Below are 25,720 nucleotides of genomic sequence, written 5' to 3' on the forward strand. Positions count from 1 at the left end.
CAGAGGGTATGTAGGAGATAAAAGAAAGAACACAAATATAAATAAGAGTGAGAAAGAGAGAGTGAGAGAGTTACAAAGTATAAAAGAGACCGCTTGAAAGGAAAGATAGAAAGTACGAATGAGCAAAGAAATAAAGAATACTTAATATGCTATAGAAGACAGCTGGGGGGGGGGAGGCAGTGAATAGTGTGTAAGACAGAAGGACAAAAACAAGTGAATGATGTATTTAGTAGAAAGAAAGAGAGTATAACAGAGCGAATGTAAGAGATAAAGAAAAGAAAGCAAATATAATAAAGTGTGTGTGTGTGAGAAAAAAGAGAAAGAAGAACAAAAAACAAGTTAATGATGTATTTAATAGAAAGAGCAAGAGTGTAACAGAGAGTATGTAAGAGATAAAAGAAAGAGACTAAATTTAATAAAAAGTGAGAGAGAAAGTAAAAAAGGGACAGCTTGGTAGGAAAGATAGAAAGAACAAATGAGCAAAAAAAGATGTAGATGGACAAAGTGAAAGATAGAATACTTAATATGTGATAGAAGACAGCTAGAAAGAAAAAAAACAGGCAGAGAACAGACTGAAAGATGGTGTGTAAGACAGAAGGACAAAAACAAGTGAATGATGTATTATTGTATATGTAGGGTAACAGAGCGAATGTAAGAGATAAAAGAAAGAAAATAAATAGAATTAAGAGTGAGAGAGGGAATATGAGTGTGCTCTTATGTTTATACTTTAAATAAATTTTCTATACTTTATCCATTGTCAATGTATTATTTTTATGAAAATATGTGTTTTTAAACTTATATTAAGACTTTAGTCTTTAAAATTGATTTTTTCTACAAAAACTGATTGAAGGTATTTATGATTAATTTGGCAATGAAATATTTTGTGTAAATAAGGGCTTGAACTTTGAAAGTGGTTGAACTTGGCGGCGAAGGAAGGCAACGAGCAATAATAACCTAATTCCTGAAAACAATCCTGAGGTTAGAAAATGCCCAGCGGAAGTGTTAAAATGGCGTGAAGTTCGGTTTGATTGAATTCAAATTCCACTGGACTCTAAATGGGTTTGAATTATGGCTTTGAAGTCTGAATCCGGAGGAGTCCCATTTGCCCAGGTAAAGCGCAGCTTTTGACAGGGACGACACGTTTTTCTCATTAATGGGGGAAAAGCACGAGGGCCGCCGTGTCCGGGGAATGCAACACGTCTCGCAAGATCTGCCAGCCGTTGAGCCGGTGTCACACGAATTGCGTATTCTGATAAACACGAGTTTCGAGTAGTAGCCGAGCTTTTTACGGCCGAATTGCCACGCCGGCTAATTAATCGAGCGAACGGGTTTCCTTCCCCCGGTCGGCTTCACGCCTTCTCGCCACATGTTTCTGGAAATCCTCCCCGACCAAAACAAACCTTCTCCACGTCCTCTCGCCGTTCGGAAACCCCGGCCACGGCGGATTTATCTCGAAAAAGCCCTTAAAAGCTCATCCCTTCAAATATTCTCTTCCAGATGAACGAAATTGGCGCTATGGCGGAGCAGCTGGCTGCTGCCGTCGAGCTCACGATGAACCCGAACGCTTCGCAGGCCGAGCGTCTCGAGGCGTACAACGCCTGTGAGGTCTTCAAAGAGAAGAGCCCATTCTGCATCCAATGCGGCCTCTACCTCGCCCAGAGGCCTCACTACTCCCAGTTCGTCAGGCACTTCGGCCTCCAGCTCATGGAGCACTGCATCAAGTACCGCTGGTATAATTTGAACCACGGAGAAAAATTATTTATTAAGGTATTTGACAAATAGCATGTTATATAAATCTACAGTAAACTCGAACATAAAAATGGTCAACAAATAAAATCCTACATAGTTTGACAGCATATTTTTCAGCTTGGACAATCCATTGGGTCTAATATGCTATGTTATAATTAAAGAAAAATAATAATTGATATGAAAACTAACATCCAACTACCTGTTGAGTGTGGACAACTCTTGTCAGACCACTTTAAAATACTTTTGCTTAATAAAATTCCACAGGCACTGCCAGGTTTTTCAATTTTACTTTAGTTACTTCACTTAATAAATTCCAATTAATTATTCTTTTCATCTAACGTGTGTGGTGTGTCGAACCTCCCAGGCACTCTCAACACGACACACAAGAATGGCACAATTACGCAGAAAACAAACACTTTGAGCCCTGAAGATGATCTTAAGAAAGATCGAAACGTTGGCATGATAAAGAAAATGTTTTTCTAAAACCTACGTCACACCAGACCACATCTCACAATCTCTGAATAATTTTCATCCGTTTTTTGATGAGATGAAAAATTAGTGTCATGAGCTGGATTCGAACCCATGACTTTCGGCTCAATACACCGCTGTCCTATCCACTTGAGCTATCGTGATTTCGATCCCCTCGGACACCAACTTCCCATTTCCACTCAACTGTTGGAATTTTTCCCGCTGTTTGTCATTTTTCAAATGCCGTGTAATCAGGATTCGATTCTCGGTGACTTATGAAGTGGCCACAGGGGGCTATTAGTGAAGTAATTACTTCTTTTAATTAATTAATTAATCCGTGTTTGTTTAGTGGCCAGAATTGACCATATTAATTATTCGAATTAATTATTCTTTGATGTCTCAGGAATTGGGATCCTAATGAGTCAGCCAGTGCATTCTTCCTGTGTGTATTTTCAATTAATGCAAAATTAAGTAATAATTAATAAGGCTAAGCCACTTGATGGCCAGCTGTCAGTAAGACCCATTAGATATGCCTTAATTAAAATTTCATTATGGAGTAAATTCATAGAGAAATGCTTCTGGGAATTATTAAAAGTAGATATTTCTTGCTTCTCTTTTTGTTGGATCTTTTCTGGATTATAAAAACTTCATAAGCTTTTCCAACTTTTATTTTTTACCTATATTATGTATTTTACGTGTGTATTTCCAGGCTCTTTCTGCTCTTTTTTAAAATTATTGTCTTAATTAAAATATGCTAATTAAATTCTGATTCAGGTTGCACATCTTTTCTTTATATTTTTTCAGATTTACATTGTTGTCAAATAATATATATTGTTTCCAACAACTTTTTACTATTATTTTCTTAATCTAAAATCTTCCGTCATTAAAATCCGTTACATGATTTTTGCGTCTAAATGGTTTGATAGATTAAGAGTAGGGCTTGTTCAGGTCAAGTAAATATATCAATTTAATTTTTTAGTTATGTACATATATTGTTTAGACATTGTTCAGTGGACCTACAACACATAAAATGCGTAAATGAAAATTAATTTTGTAATATTAATTTCCGTTTGTTTATTTGCATGACCTCTCAATGCAATATTGCACAATGTCTCAAGTATGTTTTTGATTTTAAACATTGGTTGGTCTATGCATGTGCTTTACTATGTATTGGTTGGAAGAATTGTTTGCCAGATTCTTCTTCACTACAAAGTCTGCACTTAAGTTCATGTGTTCTTAACCATTGCGAGACTTGACAAATTATTTCGGGCTTGGAGGCTCCCTAGGCTCAGTGATGCATTGTTTCTCTCTCTCTCTCTCTCTCTCTCTCTCTCTCTCTCTCTCTCTCTCTCTCTCTCGCTTTCTCTTTTATTCTTTTTTTTTCTCCGCATTTTAAGAGCTCTAGCTCGACCGTGTGAGTAGTAACATAAATGTGAAATGTGAATAGGAAATGGACAACACCTCACACATCCTTCCTTTCATGTCCTTTTCATCTGTGAACCACTTTCTTCTGTTCACAATCTGGCCTCTAACTTTTGCTTAAATTGCAACAGTTTTTTCTTGAAAACCATTCGGCCACAATATCTCCTCCGTCTCATTGGGAGTTTTTTTTTAACTTTTGTCTATTTCTCGCCTCTGCTCTTCCCAGCCCTCTACTCTTTCTTCTCTACCAACTATAATATTGCCTTTCTGATTTTTCATTTTTTGTCTGCCAAGTGTCGTAAGTTTTAGTTTTACATTGTTTACTTTCTTAGTAATTTTTGGATTTTTATATACATATATTGTGTATATATATAATTTTTTTTTCAATTGTGTACTAGTGTGTATATTTGTCAATACATATATAAAGTTGAGCTAAATAAATCGGTAATCAATATTTATTTATTTTATTTTTTTGCTATTAAGTTTTGTGTTTTGACAATTTTCACAAACTATAAAAAGAAATCTTTTGGTATGTTCCTTGGGATGAATTTGGTTTGATGTTAAGTTTGAAGTAAGAAACAGTATTGTTCAAAGCTATTTTTAAAATATTTTTTATACCAATTGAGCTGTAGATTTTTTAAGTATTATGCTTTATGGTAAAAAAAAAACTTTCAATTAATCCTTTAACAATTAATTAATCAATAATTATTACATAGTTATACCTTTGTAAATTTGGATCCAATGTTTGTTATAACTTACACATTTCTTCTTTGCCACTTTAAATCAATTTCATAAAATTATTCCATTATCATTATTATTTAAACTTGGATGAGTTAAAATTTTTTTATTACATTTCTATATTTATTGAAACACAACGATCTGTATATTAAGCATTAAAAGAGTTACAAATAACTACGTCTCTAGACATGAATTGTAAGAATGAATTGCTGATCCTTTTAATGCCATTCAATTTTAATTGAATGTGAGAATTAGAACACAACTATCATCCTAATAAATACTATAAGAGAAGAATTTCACATTAGTGATTAATGTGTATGTCAAATGTAATATTTAACAATATTATGCTATATATGTATGAAATATATGATATATTTTAATGACATATTTGGCTGACTACCGTATTTATTAGGATATTTACTTTAGTTGTAATTCAGGTTTTTCTCACAAGTTGGCAGGGCTTATAATTCATGCTAGGGTTGTGTTTGTCATTTATTCAACCTGACGATGAGCGTTTAATGCTTGAAATTTGGATCGTTAAAAAGAACAAATCTGTGATTAAGAGTCATCGTTTACAAAAATTGAATTTACATACTCGCCCCACGTTCATCATTTCTAAACATTTTTATTGTTCTTAATTTTCTAAATTTGTTTATGTGCAGGAAAATGCGATGAAATTGGTTGAATGTGGTATGGACTCCTTGTTGGAGGACGAGGCGCATATGAGGGATGTCCTGTCGAGAGTTGTCGTCGAAATGATAAAAAGGGAATGGCCTCAGCAATGGGGAACTTTGCTAGCGGAATTGAACGAATGCAGTTCCAAGGGGTGCGTCCAGACCGAACTCGTACTCCACGTTTTACTGAGGCTTGTTGAAGACGTTGCTGTTCTTCAAGTGAGCCAATTAAATTAAATTTTATCTGCGCAACTCTTTATGTTTTTTTTGTTAAACTATCTGTATAATGATTTTAATTTTTTATAGAATCTCGAATCGATACAAAGGCGAAAAGATTTATATCAAGCGCTCACTTTGAACATGGCAGACTTGTTCACTTTTTTTAGAGGCCTAATAGAAAAACATTACGAACTATATCAGAGTAATTTGGGTAATTTACCGGTTGCGAATTCTCACGCCCGGGTGGTTCTGGTAATTAAATTATATATTTTTTTCTTTTACTTCTTCTTCTTTTTTTTTTTTTCTTGTTTATATTATTTTAAGTTATTATTTTATGATAATCACAGTTGTGCTTGAACTGTAGTAAATATCATTAATAAAATAACAATAAACTTACATTTTGTTAACAAAGTTTCTTTTGTTGTAAGGTTGTTTTACTTACACTTAGTGGATTTGTCGAATGGGTATCGATGGTTCACATAATGGCAGAAGAAGGAAGACTGCTGCAGATACTGTGCCTATTATTAAATAACGAAATTTTTCAAGACGGAGCAGCCGAATGCCTTCTGCAGGTCAGTAAAATCGCTCTCTTCTTCATTAATTCCACATAGAAATAAAACGTCTGCTTGTCATCTTTGGCAGTCAAGAAGATAATAATGTCAAATTATTTTAGGGCTAACAAGAATTGTTTTTATAATACTTTTTGACCACTTGGTCTTTCTATGGTTCTATTTTTGGTACTCACAAAGATTCAGTATTTTCTTATTCACTCATAAAAATATTGGCTTATTTTCTAACAAATAAGGATTTCTATTTAGTTTATTTTATAAAAATGCTGATAAGCTAAATCTAAATAGTAGTTTGGTCATTTCTGATCTTCCAGGTTTTCTTTCCTATCCTAGTTGGCTAAGCCTAATATTCACTGGGATTCTTTGAACCGACATTACACGAAGTAATGATTTATCATTATCATTATGAGGTCCTGAATTCACTCGTGACACTAATTTTTCTTCTCAATAAACTTTGCATAAAATTTGGAAATAATAATAATAAGCTGATAATTAAATAATCAAAGGATAGTAAATTAAAACTCCCATTGCTAATCATACATTGTATTGCAACTAAATGATGCTGCGAAGTTTTAATATTGGTGGTAAAGGGGAAATTCAAATAATTCATTTTGGTGAGAGGGGTAGAGATCGCAATAGCTCAAGTGGTTAAAGCTCCCTAGGATTTTGAGGTGAAGGTCGTGTTTTGTGTCCTGATCATAACACTAATTTTTTTTTCTCTCAACCGTCTTTGCATGAAAATAACAATAAATGCAGAAAGTTGTAGATTCACAAATTATTTCATGTGGGATCAGTGTAAGAATGATCCTTTGAACACTTCAAAAATGGAAGAGAGAAAGTTGTACCATAATTTTGTTGCAAAGGACTATACTGCAACATGAATCGTGATGGATGCGGTTTATTGTTGTGCTTGTCTGGTGGTGGACAAGCAATGAATGTAGCACAGATTCTGAATTGCAATAGTCAATTCATAGTCCCTGTGAATACTAGATTTTAAGCTTGTTAGATACATTTTATTAACATTTCATAATTTTAATTATTGGGGACCATGGTAGGTAGGTGGTTAGAATGATACAATTTCGGCTCTTAAACCCTGCAGTTGTGCATTCTAATCTTATTGTATCCAATGGCCCTTTTTTTACGCATGTAATATATACACATCTCTTTGGCTAATAAGCATATTTTATAAAGACATTTAAAAAAAAAAAAGTGGATTTGTGGGTGGACAAAATGTACACATCCATGATGATTGGGAAGTGCCATGATCTACAATAAATATTAGTAGTAAAAGTATAAATACTTTTTTTCATCTCAACTAAAAACCTTAATTAATTGTAATGTATTAATTGGTCAAGCGGACCACGAAATTAGTGAAATTAAGGAATAAATATTAGGTTGGTGCAAAATTAACGCAGGTTTTGAAAATTTGTTTTATTTTCGCAGGTGCTTGTCATATAAACCAAGTTAAAACCTCAAATCTATTTTATGGATTATAATAAATACTTTACTGTTATATTTTATACAAAACATTTTAGTTATATCGAATTTTATGAGTGAGGAACAGTGCGAAATTAACTATGTCCAAACTAGATTTTCATCAAATTTATTTATACAAATTTAAACTTGAGGGAAGTGCATCCCAAACCATATGTAACATCAATAACAGTTTGGGGAGGGAGAAAGCATTAGCGAATGCACAGTGCAGTGATGGTTTCTGATATTTCAATCTCGAAGACAGAGAAGGTCGCGGACAGCCTTCTGTGGTGGACGACGACCAACTCAAAACGTTGATTGAAGTAAATTTACATAAGACAATATGGGAAATTGCAGAAGAACTTAGTGTTGACCACTCAACTGTTGTTAGTCATCTGGAGCACTTGGTAAAGTAAAGAAGCTCGACAAATTGGTACCGCACGAACTAGCCGAAGCCCAAAGAAATCAACGCTTAGAAATTTGCTCGTATCTTCTGTTGCACCGTCAAAATGATCCATTTCTTGAACGAATCATCACATGGGATGTGAAATGGATTCTGTATCATAGCAGGAGGCATATGTGATTGGACAAGGATAAAGTGCCAAACACTGAAATCTAACCTACCCCCAAACAGGATTATAGTGACTGTTTGGTGGTGAACTGCTGGGTTGGTCACTATAATTTCCATAATTATGGTGAAACTAACACAACAGAGAAATATTGCCAAGAAATTGACAAAATGCATGGGAAACTGCAACATTGTCCAGCATTGGTGGGGCCGATTCTTCTTCACAATAACGCCAGGTCAAATGTCACCATCTCAACTCTGGAAACTTACAGACTTCCGATATGAAACCTTACCGCACCCTCCATATTCATCTGATCTCTTACCTACAGACTTCCACTTTTTTAGGCATTTTGATCACCTTTTGAGGAATAAAATTTGTAGTGGTGCGGTGAAGCAGAAAATGTCCTCTGAGACTTTATAGTCAAAATAAAGATTTTTAGGTCAGCAGAATAAAACTGCTTGTTACTCGTTGGCAAAGATGTATAGATTGTGGTGGAAAATATTTGGAATAGATTTCCATTGTTTTATTCAAATTAAAAACAGTTTTGTTTGCCTTTTTAAAACCTGCCTTATTTTTGCACCAGCCCAGTACAAGTATGGATTGGCAAATCAGGATGATCAGAAATGACCAAATTGAAGGTTCACACAGACCTCAACACATAAATCTCACATAAAAACCATCTTAAATATTGATTATTTCTTGGTATTATTTCATTATTGAAGAAACCTAAGAGCTTGTTTCATTGAAAACTGACAATTTGAATAAATATCCCATATTTAAGAGAAGGGAAAATGGCCACCATACAACTGTAAATTTATGTAACACATTTTTAACTTTTGAGTTCCCAGAGTTGATTATAATGTTGGTTCAAATAAAATATTTAAAAAATTGTCTATTAAATAGACTTGAGACAAAAAAAAATTTATGTTATTTTTTCATATGTTATAGATTGTTTCTAGAAAAGGAAAAGTAGAAGAAAGAAGGCCGCTTTTGATATTATTTAGTGAAGATGCTATGAGGTGCATATTTCAAGCTGCCGATACATCAGTTCATAAAAATTATCAGTTTCTTAAAAAACTCACTAGGGTATTTGTCAAAAAATTATTATCCTTAAAAAAAAAAAATTGCACACCCAATTAATATTTTTCATTATAGGTATTAACAAGTTTAGGTACTCAATTGTGTTCATTGTGGAGCAAGGAAACGGAACCGAGACCTCCAAATTTTGAGATGTACCTCGAGGCCATAGTGACATTTACAAGGCACAGTTCACTTTCTCTTGTATACTACGCTAATTCCTTGTGGATATCTCTTATGAAGCACGAACAGATCTCTAAAGACGACGTGTTTCTCAGTTTTGTTCCAAAATGGGTTGAAGCTGCTGGGCCAAAAATTTTAAAGGTATGCGTGTAAACACGACTTTATCTTTATGCCTTGTATTAAATTTTTGCTTGGTTGTGTAATTTAATGCTTTTTTTAAGGTCCGTTACCCATCATCAAAATCAAATGTTGAACCTAATACCCCAGAAGCATATGCTGTAATGGACTACGATGCGGAAGATGAGTTCAATGGATTTTTTCATAGGTTTAGAGTTGAACTGGTGGACACTTTTAAACAAGTACTATTCTTATTTTTCTAATTATTGCTGTATGCTTATAAATTATAATTGTTGTAACTAATATGTTTGTTAAATTTGTTTTCAGGCAACATTAGTTTCCCCGCTTGTAACTTACTCGTATGTTGAACGATGGCTTGGCGCGCAAATACAAAAAACGGTGACACATGTAAATACAGAAGTGTGCAGTCAAAATTCACTATCTTATCTGGAATGGGATGCATGTTCTGTGGTAAGAAAAAATACAAATCTTAAGTTTTATGGCAAATTATTTTTTCCTGTTTTTTCGTCAAGAAGTCAGCCAGGTACTTGCAGTAAATGGATTTGAATACGGCTAACAATGACAAAAATATTTACAGCACATAATTTCTTTGAACTGGTTCTTTTCAAATTAAATTTAATTCTTAGTTTTTATAAAAGAGAATTTATTCTAAATATTTTCCAACACAATCTATACATTTTTGTTGAGTAATAAGCTTTTATTCAACTTACAAAAAAATGTTTATTTGGACTCTTCAACTTCACCGCATTCTCTAAAAACATTATCCGTCAAGATGTGATCAAAATGAGAGGTCGGGTGAAATATGGAGGGTGCGGTAAGGTTTCATATCCTAAACCCAGAAACACTTACCAGATGCAAATCCAAAGTCCAATTTTCCATAAGCTTGTGTTACCCTCGTGCACATTTTCCCGATGCCATGCAACGCTACCCTACTCTACGCTCTGCGATCCCCACTGTCCAGATTTTCATCGGGTTGCATCATCGAGTACAGTCGAAAAAAAAAGTACCGAACACTCATATTTTTATTCAAACTACATTTATTATTGCTGTTATATTAATTACAGTATACTTATTTTAATATAAACCAATTTAACCGAGATCAAAAATTCATTAGTTTTTATTTAAAAAAATATTAATTTTAATGGTTTGGTAGAAAAATTATCAAAACTGGAATACAATTTTTTGATATAATGTATTTAACTAACAATTTATTACATAGTTTTGCACATAAAATTTAACTAACAATTTATTTTATGGTTTTGCTCATAAAATTACACCATTTTCGTCGAGTAGCTTCAGAACAGGACACTCATATTTTTTGTAGTTTATTTCAAATTCTTAAAATTATACACTATTTTTGTCAAGTAGCTTCAGAACAGGACACTCATATTTTTTGTAGTTTTATTTCAAACCAAGTATATTTAATTTTGTATGTGTAGAGATTAGTGACTGTTAATCGATAGTTATTCAGATATCGTGAGATGCGGTCTGGTGTGATGTAGGTTTCAGAAAAACATTTTCTTTATCGTGCCAACGTTTCGATCTTTTATTGAGATCATCTTCAGGGCCTGGGATTTACAAACAATGTTTACATTTAACAAAAAATCCTAAATGTATTTGTTAAATGTAAACATTGTTTGTAAATCCCAGGCCCTGAAGATGATCTCAACAAAAGATCGAAACATTGGCACGATAAAGAAAATGTTTTTCTGAAACCTACATCACACCCGACCGCATCTCACAATATCTGAATAACTTTAATTTTGTAGTTGTATTAATTACAACATTCTTATTTTAATATAAACCAAATTAAACGAGATAAAAATTCATGTTTTTATAAAAATTATTTAATTATGATGGTTAGGAAGAAAATTTATAAAAACACCGGAATAACTTTATTTAAAACAATTAAGTTTAACAAACAATTTATTACATAGTTGTGCTCATAAAATTTTAAAATTTAACTAACAATTTGTTTCATGGTTTTGCTCATAAAATTACACCATTTTCGTCGAGTAGCTTCACAACAGGACACTCATAGTTTTTGTAGTTTATTTCCAATTCATAAAATTACACCATTTTTGTCGAGTAGCTTCAGAACAGGACACTCATATTTTTTGTAGTTTTATTTCAAACTAAGTATATGTAATTTTGTCGTTATATTAATTACAACATTCGTATTTTAATGTAAACCAAATTAAACGAGATCAAAAATTCATGAGTTTTTATAAAAAATATTTAATTATAGTTATTTAGATATCGTGAGATGCGGTCGGGAGTGATGTAGGTTTCAGAAAAACATTTTCTTTATCGTGCCAATGTTTCGATCTTTTGTTGAGATCATCTTCAGGGCCTGGGATTTACAAACAATGTTTACATTTAACAAAAAATCCTAAATGTATTTGTTAAATGTAAACATTGTTTGTAAATCCCAGGCCCTGAAGATGATCTCAATAAAAGATCGAAACGTTGGCACGATAAAGAAAATGTTTTTCTGAAACCTACATCACTCCCGACCGCATCTCACGATATCTAAATAACTATAGATTAACGGTCACTAATCTCTACACATATTTAATTATGATGGTTAAGAAGAAACTTTGTCAAAACACCGGAATAACTTTATTTAAAACAATTAAGTTTAACAAACAATTTATTACATGGTTGTGTTTATAAAATTTAACTCAATAATAATCCATTAAGAACAAAAGAAGCGATTGTGATACATGCTGTGTGACTGTACGTGGTGTGCGCTTGATGTCGTATAGGTGTGCACGCCCTACCAAAATGTGACAAGGCGTCGGGTAGCATTGGGTAGCAAAACATAGCGTTGCATCGGGTAAGAATGTTCCCCGCTTAAGTCTACAAGTTTCTGCAGGATTGACTTTGTGAAATCTGGCCTGGCGTTATCGTGAAGAAGAATTGGCCCCACTAATGTTGCAGTTTCCCATGCATTGTGTGTGGAAAAATCATTTTTCTATATTTGTTTTAATTTCAAGTTTAGATTATAGTCCTGACGAAGGTAATAGGCCAAAAGTTTGACTACAATTTTTGAATTTTTGTTTGTTGTCCTCCTCGATGCTTTTACAAATATAAAAAATTTTATGTAAAAATATCCCCTCGATCTTATTTATCTTAGTCCAATTTACAACAGATTAAGCAGCAACCAATGTATATGTAATTTATTCTTAGGCATTAGATGCTGTTCTGGGAAAACTTGTGATGGCGAAGGAACGGCCTGATGTTGCAAGCGGATTAAGCCTCCTTGACCTTTGTATAGCTTTAGAACCTACTGATCCTCTAGTTCTCTCAGCGATTTTGTCCTGTATATCTGCACTGTTTGTGTTCCTCAGTATGGCACCTCCTGAAACTACTGCAGTAAGTAGCACTGTGTTAAATTATGTTTTTTCTTTCTTTTTTCTGTAATTGTACTAGTTGAATAATGTTTGTAGTTTTATCTGCCAAGAGTGCTCGACAAAATTTTCGCTACTCTTGTCTTCACACTGCCTGGGGAGCCCAAAAATCAAAGGTCGAGAGGCGTCAAAAATCTACGAAGGCACGCAGCTTCATTAATGATCAAAATAGCGCAAAAATATCCCCTTTTGTTACTCCCTGTATTTTCCCGGATTCACAGCATAGTCGCTAGCTTGCAGAGTAAACCCCATACGCTATCCACGATGGAGGCGATATGTCTACAGGTAATATAAACTTTTTGACGATCCGTTCAAATTTAAAATTAATTAATGCGAGATATGTTTTAGGAAGCCCTATTGTTAATAAGCAACCATTTATGCGACTATGAAAGGCAATGCAAATTCATCGGTGAAGTCATTACTCCAATTTCTCAGCCTTGGCTTAGCCTGACAAATTCAGCCTTCGTTTCAACAAGTGCTTTCATGTCTTATGTCGGATTGGACAAACCACCTGTCGAACCCAGTACTGATGACACAAATGGACAAAATCGTTCTCAGGTCTGTTGGCAACTTTTAATTAAATTTAAATTTAAGTTTTAATATGAGGTTGTGCGTTCCAAGAAATATTTGAGTTTCACAGTTGGCAAAGGACTTCTTGGTTTAGAAACAATCCCATCCTGAAGAGAAATTCGTCTTACATTCCGTAATCAAGTGATTGAAATTATTATAAACCTTTTAATTAGATTTTCTTTTTAATAAATAAATAGATAATTATTTTACAAATATGAATTTTTAATTTTTTTTTTTTTTTTTTTATAGATTATGTGGTGTTTGGATGTTATGATGGCTGTTGTGAAAAGGTGTATGTGGCCGTCTGACCCAGAGCTCGCAGCCAGAGGTGGTTTTTTGGTCTGTACTACAGGAGTCGGAAATCCGATTTACCGAAACCCGGCGACTCCTCATGTTTTGCCTCTTCTTCCCGGCCTTTTGGCGTTGTCAAATGTCCTCAATGGGCTTTCAACACCACCCGCAATGGCTCAAATATCTGAAGTAAAATTTCTTATCAAATAAAATTGAAAACAAGTAAAAAGTAACGCGTTAATTAAACGTTTATTTTCAGGGTTACAAAGGTGCTTATTTAATGCTTGAAGTGGAAAAGCAGAATCTTTTAGGAATCGGATGCGGATCATCGGATACGATGGGGAGCGATACAAAAGGCGAGACGACCCCCCTCCAAAGGATGCAGAACTTTATTTCCAGCGTCCATGACGACGTTTCACACACACTGGCCAATGCTTTCCATTCTCTTGCACATGATATTTACCATGTGCAAAACCTTGCCTTATCTCTGACAAATTCTGTCCTTACTAATTTAGAGGTAATTTGCCCTTGTTTTTATGTTTAATATTGAAATAATCATTGTTTTTTTTGTTTTTTTTGACGCAATATTTAAATAATTTGTTTTTTTAGTATGTTCCAGATTATAGATTACGGGTATTGGTAAGGGTTTTCATGAAATCTTTGGTTACAAGTTGTCCAGTTACTTGCTACGATTCAGTTCTTCTTCCTGTATTAGCTCATTTTACACCATACAGTGAGTGTATTAAATAAAACGTTTATAAAAATTTAAACATTTAATAAATAATTGAAATATTTTAAATAGTGTACACTAGATTAACTGCAAGATGGCAACACTTATCTGAATTAAATGAAAACGGAAGCTTAGACGAAGAAAATAAAGATACTCAGGTAAGATCAGAAGTGTTTCCTTTAAATGGATTTATTTTGAAACGAGTCATCCCTTTGTAGGAAATGTTAGAGGACATGTTAAACAGAACTTTGACTAGGGAGTATTTAGATGTGTTAAAAGTTTTACTCTACGGTGTTATGGAATCCGAAGAGACCGAGGTTAAACCACCGCAGCAGAGCGAAGCGATTAGCGAACTGGGGGTCAAAGTTTTACAATTCGACACGACCTGCCATGCCGTCACGCTATGCCTTCTCAGCGCGTTGTCCTGGGCCGACAGCACTGCGAGTCTGAAGAGCACAGGACTCGTAGGCGGAGTTATATCGTTTCTCGTCCAAAATGGAAAAGTGGGGCCGGAGTTAGCGGCTCACACCATTTCCGCTGTACTACTCGGTTTACAACAGCACGGACAACACGATGCCAATTTAGGTTCCTTACTTGTACTCGGTACCCTTTTGTACGGAATCCTAAGACCAATAGCACCAAATATTCCTCAGGTGAATGTTTCTTTATTGCGATGTTTTTTTAAATTGAATGTATCGTATAAAAACCAAATTAATGTTGATTTTGAATTAAGGTAATGAAACAAATACCGGATGTGAGCGTCTTCGATCTACAGAAACTTGATGACAGGATGATGAAAGAGGTCCAGAAAGGAAATAAAGTGGATAAAGCCAAAAAAGAAATGTTTAAAAAGGTCACAAGCCCTGTGAGTAACATTCAATACAATTTTTTATTTACCTAAATAGCACTTGCTGTTATTTATTAAATTTATGTTCTAGCTAATTGGCCAAAACATGGGGCAGCTGTTTCGGAAAAAAGTCGCGATGCGGGATTTGCCTAGGCTGGATAACAACAAGCAGAAGCTGTGCTTGGATCCTCTTGCTTCTAACGAGAACGGCCTGTCAAGCTTGTTCAGGATGTAGCCATTGTTGATAAATAGAAAAATTCATTTTGTACTAGTCCTTTGCACCCCTCGTCGAATATGTCCTGCGATCGACAACGTGTTAATTTTATTGTTTTTGTTATTGGATTGTTATTGCCATTTTGTTTTATTACTCCTGAGTAAGCTCAAATTTTTCATTCATTTTTTCTTTACAGAACAAATGCCCAAGCCATACATTCCACACTGGTTATTTGCCTAGGACAAAATGGCTACTACTTGTAATATTCCTTTTTATTTTTCTATCTAAAGACCTCTTTTTTGTTTTCATTTTGACCTGTAATAAGTTGTTTTTGAAAAATATTGTTGACTGAATGAGAAGCATTTATTTTGAAGATAAATTACAAATTAAAGTTTTTACTAGACTGTCTACTGTGGACCATTAATTTGAATAAATTGTGATGTTAGTTAATTTATTGTGATCCGATCACAAAATTTATATAATACATTGGAAATGAATAATTAACTTCTTTCAGTCTTTTATTTTTTATTTTGCTCATAAATTTTGATTTAAGAGCCAAAATTTCTTTTGTTTTTAATTATCATAAAATATTTTTATTGTCCAGTAGAACAGAGGTACGTTCATGGAATAAAAATGTAATCATTATATATATATTTTAATATTTTTTCTTTTTGTAAATAAGGAACAAAATCTTTGTTCAGTGATTTTAAATTGTTATAAAAATTTAGTTTCATTACGATTGCGTGAATTTTTGTATAATAATAAATTTTTTGTCTTTGTAAATAAAATGTGCGCGAACTATCAGTATGTTGAACAAACTTAAAATTTTCCTTATTTGAAGGAAATCCAAGTGATATAAATATGGGGAAGATTAAGGTTTAACTGATAATTGTCTACTTTGATATTCCTTGCCCGTGCATACAGAATAAAATTGAAGTAATATATATATATAAAAGCTAATTATTTATTTAAATCTCATTTTAGAACCCCCTCTCCAGTGCGTAATATCACCAGTGTGAATCGGGGACAGCTGTGGCCATGTGATCTGACTTATTTGCACTTGCGGTTCAAATCCACACTTTTATTTGATTTTAATTTGGAAAAATATTGTCAAGTGGTTCTAATCATTCATCCATAATGCCCAACAGTAAGTTGGTCATTCTCTTGATCTTAGATGAATTACTTTACTTTTATTTTTATATTAATTTTAAAAACTAATTTATTTTTTAATAGTAATGGCTAACAAAATGCTGGAATTTGTTACGAAATCTATAATTTTCAATTATTATTATTTATTTTTTTTAATATTTAGTCTATTCCTGCTCGTATTGTCTGACAGTCTGTAAATGAATTTTGACGTTTTTCTTTGGTCAGACAGATGATCAAACTACAGGTTTAATTCAATGATTAAAAATGTTTTGCCAGCTAAGTAATTGTTCAAGAATGAGGGAACATGTTTAGAACATCATTGGACCATAAAAAGTATGGTATGGGAAAACTAATATTTTATATTATAATGTACAACTCATTGCCTAACTTTGAATTAAATACAAACTTGAGTATATAAGAAATTCAATCTGCAGATACGATTGCCAAACAAGAACAAAGAACTTTTGAAACCGGTAACTAGGTGTAACTTGATTCTTAGCATACACCATGACCATTTAATGAATGGCTATTTTTTCTTTTTTTTTTACGAGGGTTCGCAACAGCAGAGGTCATATAAACCCTCACGGTACTGGTTTTTTTTTCCCTTATGATCTATGCATATTAGCCATGGTGACGATTCTTGTATGTGTTCATATTTGGTTGGGGAGGGGGGGGTGTCGTGAAAAAAGGGCCAGAGTAATCGAACCCACGACCGCGGCGTGTATGAGCCGAGTCTCTCACGCTAACCACTCGGCTACCGCGGTCCCTGTCAGGGTGCTGGTGCTTTTGAAAAAAAAAAAAAAAAACATTTGTAAGTATGTCGGGTTCGAACAAAGGGTTGCTGGATTCGAACCTGGGACCTTCACCTTACAGTGATGAGCGCCGTGTCAACCATTGCGGCCACTGATGCCCCCCTAATGAATGGCTATTGTTATCTTTACTGGTATTTTTCTAAGATCTCTAAAAACTTGTACTTCATACTTCATTTAAAATTAAATAAATGTCATAGAATGTAAGAAACACCACAGGAATAATGAAAAAATGTTCCCATAGATAGGTGATTTTTGAAATTAATAAACCATAAAAATTAAACCAGACTGTTATACATTTTTTTATTTATATGTGTGGTGTTTAGTGACTGTTAGTTAATAATAATTTGGAGATTGTGAGATGCGGTCTGGTGAGATGTAGGTCTAGAAAAACATTTTCTTTATCGTGCCAATGTTACAAATACATGTAGGATGTGAAAAAAGTGAATTTATACAATGCTAGAAATTTTAAATCACTCAAAGTATTGAGTTGTATTTGTACTCACTCAAAGTTTAGTTTTCTGTGTAGATGTGTCATTATTGTGTGTCGTGTTGAGAGTGCCAGTGTGATATTGATGTTTTATGTTTGTGTACATTGGATTTTGAAGGGGTGGGGAAGGAAGACGGCATAGAAAGACATTTTTATATGAGTCGGCTTGTTTGAGGTAAAAGGAGCCGACAATGGGAAAGAATGGGTACTGGTTCAGCCTGATTATCCTATCAGAATTATATAGACGGGGATAATTAGGGAAAGGAAAGTTAAATTGTTGAAGAATTAGACTATGTAGAAATGTTTGATGTGAGGACTCGGTAATGATTGTTTTATGTTTTGTGTGATGTGATTTTTATTGTTATGGAACTAGAATTATTATAAACAAAATTCACTAGTTTCGTGGTCCGCTTGACCAATTAATATCTTACAATTAATTAAGGTTTTCAGTTGAGATAAAAAAGTCAATGGCACGAGCGGGATTCGAACCCACGATCTTCGGCTTGAAACGCCGCTGCTCTACCACTTGAGCTATCGTGACCTCGATCCACTCGGATACCAACCTCCCATCTCAACGATCGTGGGTTCGAATCCCGCTCGTGCCATTGACTTTTTTATTTCAACTGAAAACCTTAATTAATTGTAAGATTATAAACAAAAGTTCCTCAGCAAAATATACTCGTGGCCTTTCTTGGATTCATACTTGTATTTAAAAATACAATTTGTACCTATTTATGTACTTAAACTTGCTCCACTAGGATGACAAAATAATTGATAATCCTTCATCAGGTATAATTAACCTAAGTGACTGCTGATGAGAAATGTATTTACCCTCCAACCCATTCAAGTAGCGTTCTAAGACATGGTAGGGGTGTTCACTGTTTCCAAATCAGCTTGATATGCCCTATTCTAATAAATTGGGAATGTCCTACCTTCTCAGTCTCAATATTTAAGAATTTATCTACCAATCAATCCATTCCACAGATAGTGCCACTAAGCTGGATTATGTGCTCAGTGAGTGCCTTTTTGTTCCATCACCTTTAGTTGTTATTGCAATGACACTATGGTCCAAAATTTACCGAGGTGTCGATTACAATGGTCCACTTAGCATGTAGTTACCATGGTGTTTCTACCCTCTCACCCTACTTGTCGTCATTGTCACATCACCTACAAGCCTACCTCTTCTGGTACCACAAGACTTCTTTCTAACAACCTTATTACCTACCATATGGGGGCCAAAATGTGCTTTTCCACATTGGAAACAAATTTGCAAGCTTATATGTAAGCTCATAAGGTGAGGGAAAACTCATAAGGTGGGTTTGAGATGGGAAGTTGATGTCCGAGTGGATCGAGGTCACGATAGCTCAAGTAGTGGAGCAGCGGCGTATCTAGCCGAAGATCGTGGGTTCGAATCCCCCTCGTGCCATTAACTTTTTTTCATCTAAACTAAAAACCTTAATTAATTGTAATGTATTAATTGGTCAAGCGGACCACAAAATTAGTGAACTTATATGTAAGGTTCGTATAATTAAATCCTTGTTCTTTCTTATGCACCGCATATTTTCTTGATACTCGATTTCTTACCATTATCTTCTTATAACGACAGCTTATACCAAATTACAAATAAAGTCTTTTTGACGATGCATAGATACTGATTGCGAGCCCTCGATCCACCTTATTTGGCTTGTACTTATCCTTAACAATTTACAAATAAGGGAATAATTTTTACAGCGCAAATGAACTTAATGGTTTTTTTAAAAACAAATTCCAAGTATTTAAATAGACTTTTTTTCTTTTTTGTTGCTTTGTAGAAACTAAGAACTTGTCCACAATAGCAGGTAGGTCGAAGGTCCGGTTACCAAATTTCGGCCCTTCAAAGGATTCAAATTTGAAATAAACCGTTTGGAAAAATCTTCTTAAACCAATTGCCCAGAATTGGCATGAAAAGGCCGGACGTACCATGAAACCGGTCTGTTGGCCCACAATTGTCACTGACTGCAGTAAACGGGGCAGTAAATTTCACCCTGTCCCTGGAGGGCACTGGCACTGACAACCCTTTCAAATTTAACACTAATGAAAAATTTCGACGAAAACCATTACCTTATTTTGGACAGCTTGATCGAAACTGATTTCGCTTTGAAGCTTTATAAAACGTTTATGAGCTTTTTGGCAGGCGTTAAAAAAACATTAAGTGAACTTTTAAATTCGAGTAATGCCGACCAATCCTTGCAAACTGCTTTATGGACAACACTACTACTTTATAATGAAACCATATTTCCACTCGATGCTTTTAGAATATATTTTTATAATTTTAACAAATTTACAAAGTCACAGAGATATTTAAAAACAAGCAAGTTGATTGACAAATACAGAAAATACTAGACAATTGACAATTTAGCGACATGGCTAGTAAAAGGTTCAGGGGTTGTTAAATAAAATGAAACTGCCCGTTTGGATTGTTAAAGACCAATAAAATAGAATAGATCAACTCCAAAGTAATTGTTTTTAAAGCCCCATAAAACGGCCAATTTCATTTTTTTTTATTTCGTCCTGGAGTTCGTCCCAGGACACGCTACGGGAAGGAAATGAATGTGAAAAACGATATTATTAATCATCAACCGAGTTAGAAGGAGACGGCCGGTATAGTAATTAACCCGTTGAAATATGCTTAGTTCTATTTTTGTCGAAGGCCCATTAAAACTAATCGGTTTGGGAACATATTTCCGAGACAAATTATTCAGGATGTATTAATTTCGAGATGGCCCATATTTAAAAGATTTATTTTCGTGTGAATCAAGGTAGAGGAAATCTCAGATTGAAACTTTATTTCGGAATACGACTTTTTTCCCGAGTTTCAAACTGAAAGGCACATCTACTTGCAACTCATGTTAGACATTATTCAAATGGCTTGTTTTTGAAGCCTGTTTTTTATTTTCGCCGGGTTCATCGGGACGTGTTGATTGAAACTTGTCAAAAATAATAAAATGTGATAGAAAGAGGGGTAGGGAGAGAAAGGAGAGCGAGAGATAGAGAGGTCTATTATAAGTAGAAGAAAATAGAGAGAAATATATAAGGGCAGAGAGATATGAGAGGAGAAAGAGAAGATAAATATAACGAGATTAGTGTCCCAGATGGAAATAGAGAGGGAAAGAAAATGTAAGGATAGAGATATACAAAAAAGGTATAAGTAATGGTGTCAGAAGTGAGATAAAAATTATACTGATGCAGAGTTAGAGAGAAATGTATAAGGAAAAAGAAAGAAAAAATATTAGAGAGAAAGAGAGGAAAACTACATGAAAGAGAGGGAGAAGTAGAGATTCGTAGAGAAATATTTAGGGAGTGAATAAGACAGTGATACAAGGAGTGAGAATGTGAGTGAGAAAGAAAAAGATAAAAGTTGTGGTATAACGTTTGGATATTGAAAGAGAAATGCATGTAGATATATTTAGAGATAAAGAAAGGTGTAAGGAGAGAGGTAAGAGAGGCAGAGAGGTGAGAGAGGAAGAGGGGAGAGAGAGAGAGAGAGAGAGAGAGAGAGAGAGAGAGAGAGGTCTAGTATAAGTAAAAGAAAATAGAGAGAAATATATAAGGGCAGAGAGATATGAGAGGAGAAAGAGAAGATAAATATAACGAGATTAGTGTCACAGAGATGGAAAGAAAATGTAAGGATAGAGATATACAAAAAAGGTATAAGAAGAAAGTAATGGTGTCAGAAGTAAAAATTATACTGATGCAGAGTTAGAGAGAAATGTATAAGGAGAAAGAAAGAAAAAATAGTAGAGAGAAAAGTATAAGGAGAGAGAGAAGGAGAATGGAGGAAAACTACATGAAAGAGAGGGAGAAGTAGAGATTCGTAGAGAATTATTTAGGGAGTGAATGAGACAGGGGTGAGAATGTGAGTGAGAAAGAAAAGGATAAAAGTTGTGGTATAAAGTTTGGATATTGAAAGAGAAATGCATATAGACATATTTAGAGATAAAGAAAGGTGTAAGGTGAGAGGTGAGAGAGGGAGAGGGAGAGGGAGAGGGAGAGAGAGAGAGAGAGAGAGAGAGAGAGAGAGAGAGAATGGGTGAATGGATGAATATCGTTTTATTTAACAGATTTCGAAAAGTTAGGTCGCTAACCATCTCTCTTACAATTAGAGAAAAAGAGAAGGATAAAAGGAATAACGAGATAGTGGCAGAGAGGGGAAAGGGAGTGATTCAAGGAGAGATATATAAAAGAAGAGAGTGAGAGAAATAGAGGGGATGAGAGTGTGAGTGAGAAAGAAAAGTACAAAAGTTATGGTATCTCGCTTGGATAGTGACAGAGAAGGGCAAATAGAATTATATAGAGATAGAGAAAGGTATAAGTTCAGAAGTGAATAAGAAAAAGAAAGAAAGAGAGAGAAGGACAGAGTGAGAGGGAGAAAGAGAAGGTAGTCAGAGATTCAAAGACAGGGAAGGTCGCAGTAGGCCTTCTGTGGTGGACGACGACCAACTCAAAACGTCGATTGAAGAAAATCACATAAGACAATATAGGAAATTGCAGAAGAGCTTAGTGTTGACCACTCGACCATTGTTAGCCATTTGGAGCACTTGGTAAAGTAAAGAAGCTCGACAAATTGGTACCACACGAATTAGCCGAAGCCCAAAGAAATCAACGCATAGAAATTTTCACGTATCTTCTGTTGCACCATCAAAATTATCCATTTCTTAGTCGAAGCACTTCCCGAAACCAAACCTACACTCACAAAAAGTTATGGTGACTGTTCGGTAGTTTACTGCTGGGGTTGGTCACGATAATTTCCTGAATTATCTCAGCAGAGAAATATTGCCAAGACATTGACAAAATGCACCGGAAACTTCAACGTCTTTGTCCAGTATTGGTAGGGACCACCGTTCCTCTTCACGATAACGCCAGGCCAGATGTCGCAATGACAACCCTGCGGAAACATAAGCACTTAGACGTAGACCGCACCCTCCATATTAACCCGACTTCTCACCTACAGACTTCCACTTTTTTACGCATTTTGATCACTTTCTTGAGCAATAAAATTTTTAGAGAACGAAAACGCCTACCAAAACTTTATAGTAATTCGAAATGAAGATTTTTATGAGAGCGGAATAAAAACGCTTATTACACGTTTGCAAAATGTATAGATTGTGATGGTAAATATTTCGAAGAAATTTTCTTTATTTTATAAAAATTAAAAATAGTTTTGATTGCCTTTTCAAAACCTGCATTATTTTTGCACCAGCCCAATAATTAAATCTTGAACTAATTCATTGTCAATTGGATAATAAAATAGGAATTGTTCTATTTGTACAAAAATAAAGCAGTTTCAAAAGGGGAAAAACAATTAAATCAATGAATGGAATGAGAAAAGTTGTTTAGTACAGAGTGGGCACGTTTTGTAAATTGAAAAGAAATCCGTCAAAGCGTCTGGTAGAGCATTGTCGGCTATGGGAAGGGGTTCCTTCATCCTTGTGAGCGTAGGCACGTCCGGCTTACGGCCCACGGGGGTGTCTGGGAAAAAAGGAACTGGTAGGATCGTCCGTCGTGGGGGAGGAAGCGCCAAAGAAAAATAATTTGTAGCCCCCGGGGCCTTGGCAGGGTCTCATTGTCGGCGTTTCCGCCCTTCTGCCAGTCCCGTTGAGTGACAGTCGTAAAATAAAAGTCAGATCCCTTCGAGCCGGCCGTTTAGCGGGCGAACAGGAAATCCGATCTTCGGACCTTTACCTGACTGACACCCACCTTCTCAGCCCCACGTCGCAATTATTTGCTCTTTCTCTTCTCGAAAAAGGGTCACAATGAGGAGTCAATTAAAATATGCCAAAAATCCTTTCATTTGATATTGTTGGATGAATAACATAAAAAACCTAAATCTGAAACAGTGGTAGTCAGAGTTCGTCCTGTTTTGCCCATAAAAAAATTGTTAAGCTTTCATTCTGCCATCTATGATGGTAGTATTTTCGATATTTTCCAGTTATAAATTAAGCTAACAAAATACATGCACACACACACATACATACATATCGGTACATAACTGGATTGAAATATAGAGATATATAGATAGACAGAAAGTAGATAGATAGGTTGATCGATTAGATATAGATAGACAGTTATATAGATAGATAGATAGATAGGTTGGTAGATAGTTAGATATATATAGATAGATAGACAGATAGAGATATATAGATAGATATGTAGATAAATAGATAGATATGTAGATAGAAAGAGAGAGAGAGAGAGAGAGAGAGAGAGAGAGAGAGAGAGAGAGAGAGAGAGAGAGAGCCGAAAAAATCACGAGTTGTAGAGGAGAAAAGAAGAGATATTGAGAAAGGAAAAAATGAATGTGAGAGTCAGAGATCTTCTAGAGATAAAGACTCTTTCTCAGTTAGAAAGAGAGAGAGAGATGGGAGATGAAATCATAAGTTGGAGAGGAGAGATGTATAGATGCTGAGAAAGTGATAGAATGAATGTGAGAGAGTAAAGGATCTAAAAATAGAAGGGATAAATAGACAGAAAGAGGGAGACATATAGTAGATGTGAGAAAAGGTATAGAAAGATAGAGTAAGTGAGAGAGAGACAGTGAGAGAGGAAAAGTCAACGATATCGAGGAAGATATGTTAGGAAGAATTCACTAATTTCGTGGTCCGCTTGAGCAATTAATATACTACAATTAATTAAGGTTTTTTTTTAGTTGAGATAAAAAAGTCAATGGCACGAGCGGGATTCGAACCCACGATCTTCGGCTAGTTACGCCGCTGCTCTACCACTTGAGCTATCGTGACCTCGATCCACTCGGACACCAACTTTCCATCTCAACCTCACCTTTTGAATTTTCCCTCCTTTTTGCCATTTTTCAAATGTGTAATCGGGTTGGATTCTCGACGACAAATGAAATGGCCACGGAGAGCTTTAGTGAAGTATACTTCATTTTTAATAATTAAATTCACTAATTCCCGCTTGACCAATTAACTTTTTTATCTCAACTAAAAAAAAACACCTTAATTTGTAGTTAGGAAGAATGTTAGAGAGCTAGAACATAGCGATAGCGAAGGTAAACACGGAGTAAGAAGTTATGAGGGAGAAGTTGTATATGAAAGAATATACATGAGAGATAGTGAGCGTAAGAAAAGGAAGGGAGAAATTAAGAGTGAGTAAGATAGACAGATTGATAGACAAAGAAAGAGGGGGGAGAAAGAGAAAGAAAGGGAATGCCGGTGAATTCACGAGATGGTGAGGAGAGGTGTAGAGTTGCTGAGAAAGTGAAAGAATGACGAGAATAATGAAAATGAGAAAGTTGGAGAAGAGTTCCATTTTATCCAATGAAACTATCCACAATGATCTCAATATAACACTTCTTACGTACCACAATAATAATCCCACGTAGTTTCATACTTTATAAAATCCATCTTTGAAGATAGCAAGCATAAATGTCAATTTGACAAAAGGTGGTAGCCTATTAAAAACAACGAAAATTACGGAAGAAGTTGAGAGGGAGTACGTAATAGAATATGAGAGAAGCGGTTGGTAAAAAAAGAGAGAGAAAGAGTGAGAGTATGAGAGATATCACATGACTTATTTACAATGGTATACAAGACCTTTGTGAACTTATATACTAGAATTTTGAGTTCTGCCAAAGGTTACAATATACAATGAAACGAATCCATACATCTCGTACTTATGTCTTCAGAAAAATCTTAAATTTTCCATTTTATCCAATGAAACTATCCACATTGATCTTAATACAATACTTCTTACGTCCCACAAAAATAGTTCCACGTGGTTTCATAATTTATAAAATCCATCTTTGAAGATTGAAGCAGAAATAAATGACAATTTGACAAAAGGTAGCCTATTATCGTTATTATTTGGAAAGTTTTGTTAGAATGAATTCTCTTCTTCGGTGCATCGCCGACTTTCTACTAGCTTTTCTTCCT

General features: G+C 34.7%; 1 protein-coding gene and 1 non-coding gene across 2 annotated transcripts; one reads left to right on the forward strand and one right to left on the reverse strand.

The window, feature by feature from the left end:
• Nucleotides 1-918: 918 nt before the first annotated feature.
• LOC106661914 (exportin-5) lies at nt 919-16,290 on the forward strand. The gene is made up of 19 exons (XM_014385669.2): nt 919-1,110; nt 1,498-1,767; nt 5,040-5,270; nt 5,358-5,522; nt 5,699-5,842; nt 8,830-8,967; nt 9,037-9,282; nt 9,363-9,500; nt 9,586-9,729; nt 12,472-12,657; nt 12,732-12,977; nt 13,041-13,250; nt 13,512-13,742; nt 13,813-14,070; nt 14,163-14,286; nt 14,356-14,441; nt 14,502-14,936; nt 15,017-15,148; nt 15,222-16,290. Exons 1-19 carry the CDS (start codon nt 1,069-1,071, stop codon nt 15,363-15,365), a joined length of 3,570 nt encoding a protein of 1,189 aa, XP_014241155.1. The 5' UTR covers nt 919-1,068; the 3' UTR covers nt 15,366-16,290.
• Nucleotides 16,291-18,260: 1,970 nt separating this feature from the next.
• Trnae-uuc lies at nt 18,261-18,333 on the reverse strand. Its single transcript has one exon. It is a non-coding gene; the product is annotated as a tRNA-Glu (tRNA).
• Nucleotides 18,334-25,720: the final 7,387 nt, after the last annotated feature.

The sequence above is a fragment of the Cimex lectularius genome, unplaced genomic scaffold (genome assembly GCF_000648675.2).
Source record: "Cimex lectularius strain Harlan isolate CLEC.00 unplaced genomic scaffold, Clec_2.1 scaffold34, whole genome shotgun sequence".
Taxonomy (NCBI): Eukaryota; Metazoa; Arthropoda; class Insecta; order Hemiptera; family Cimicidae; genus Cimex; species Cimex lectularius.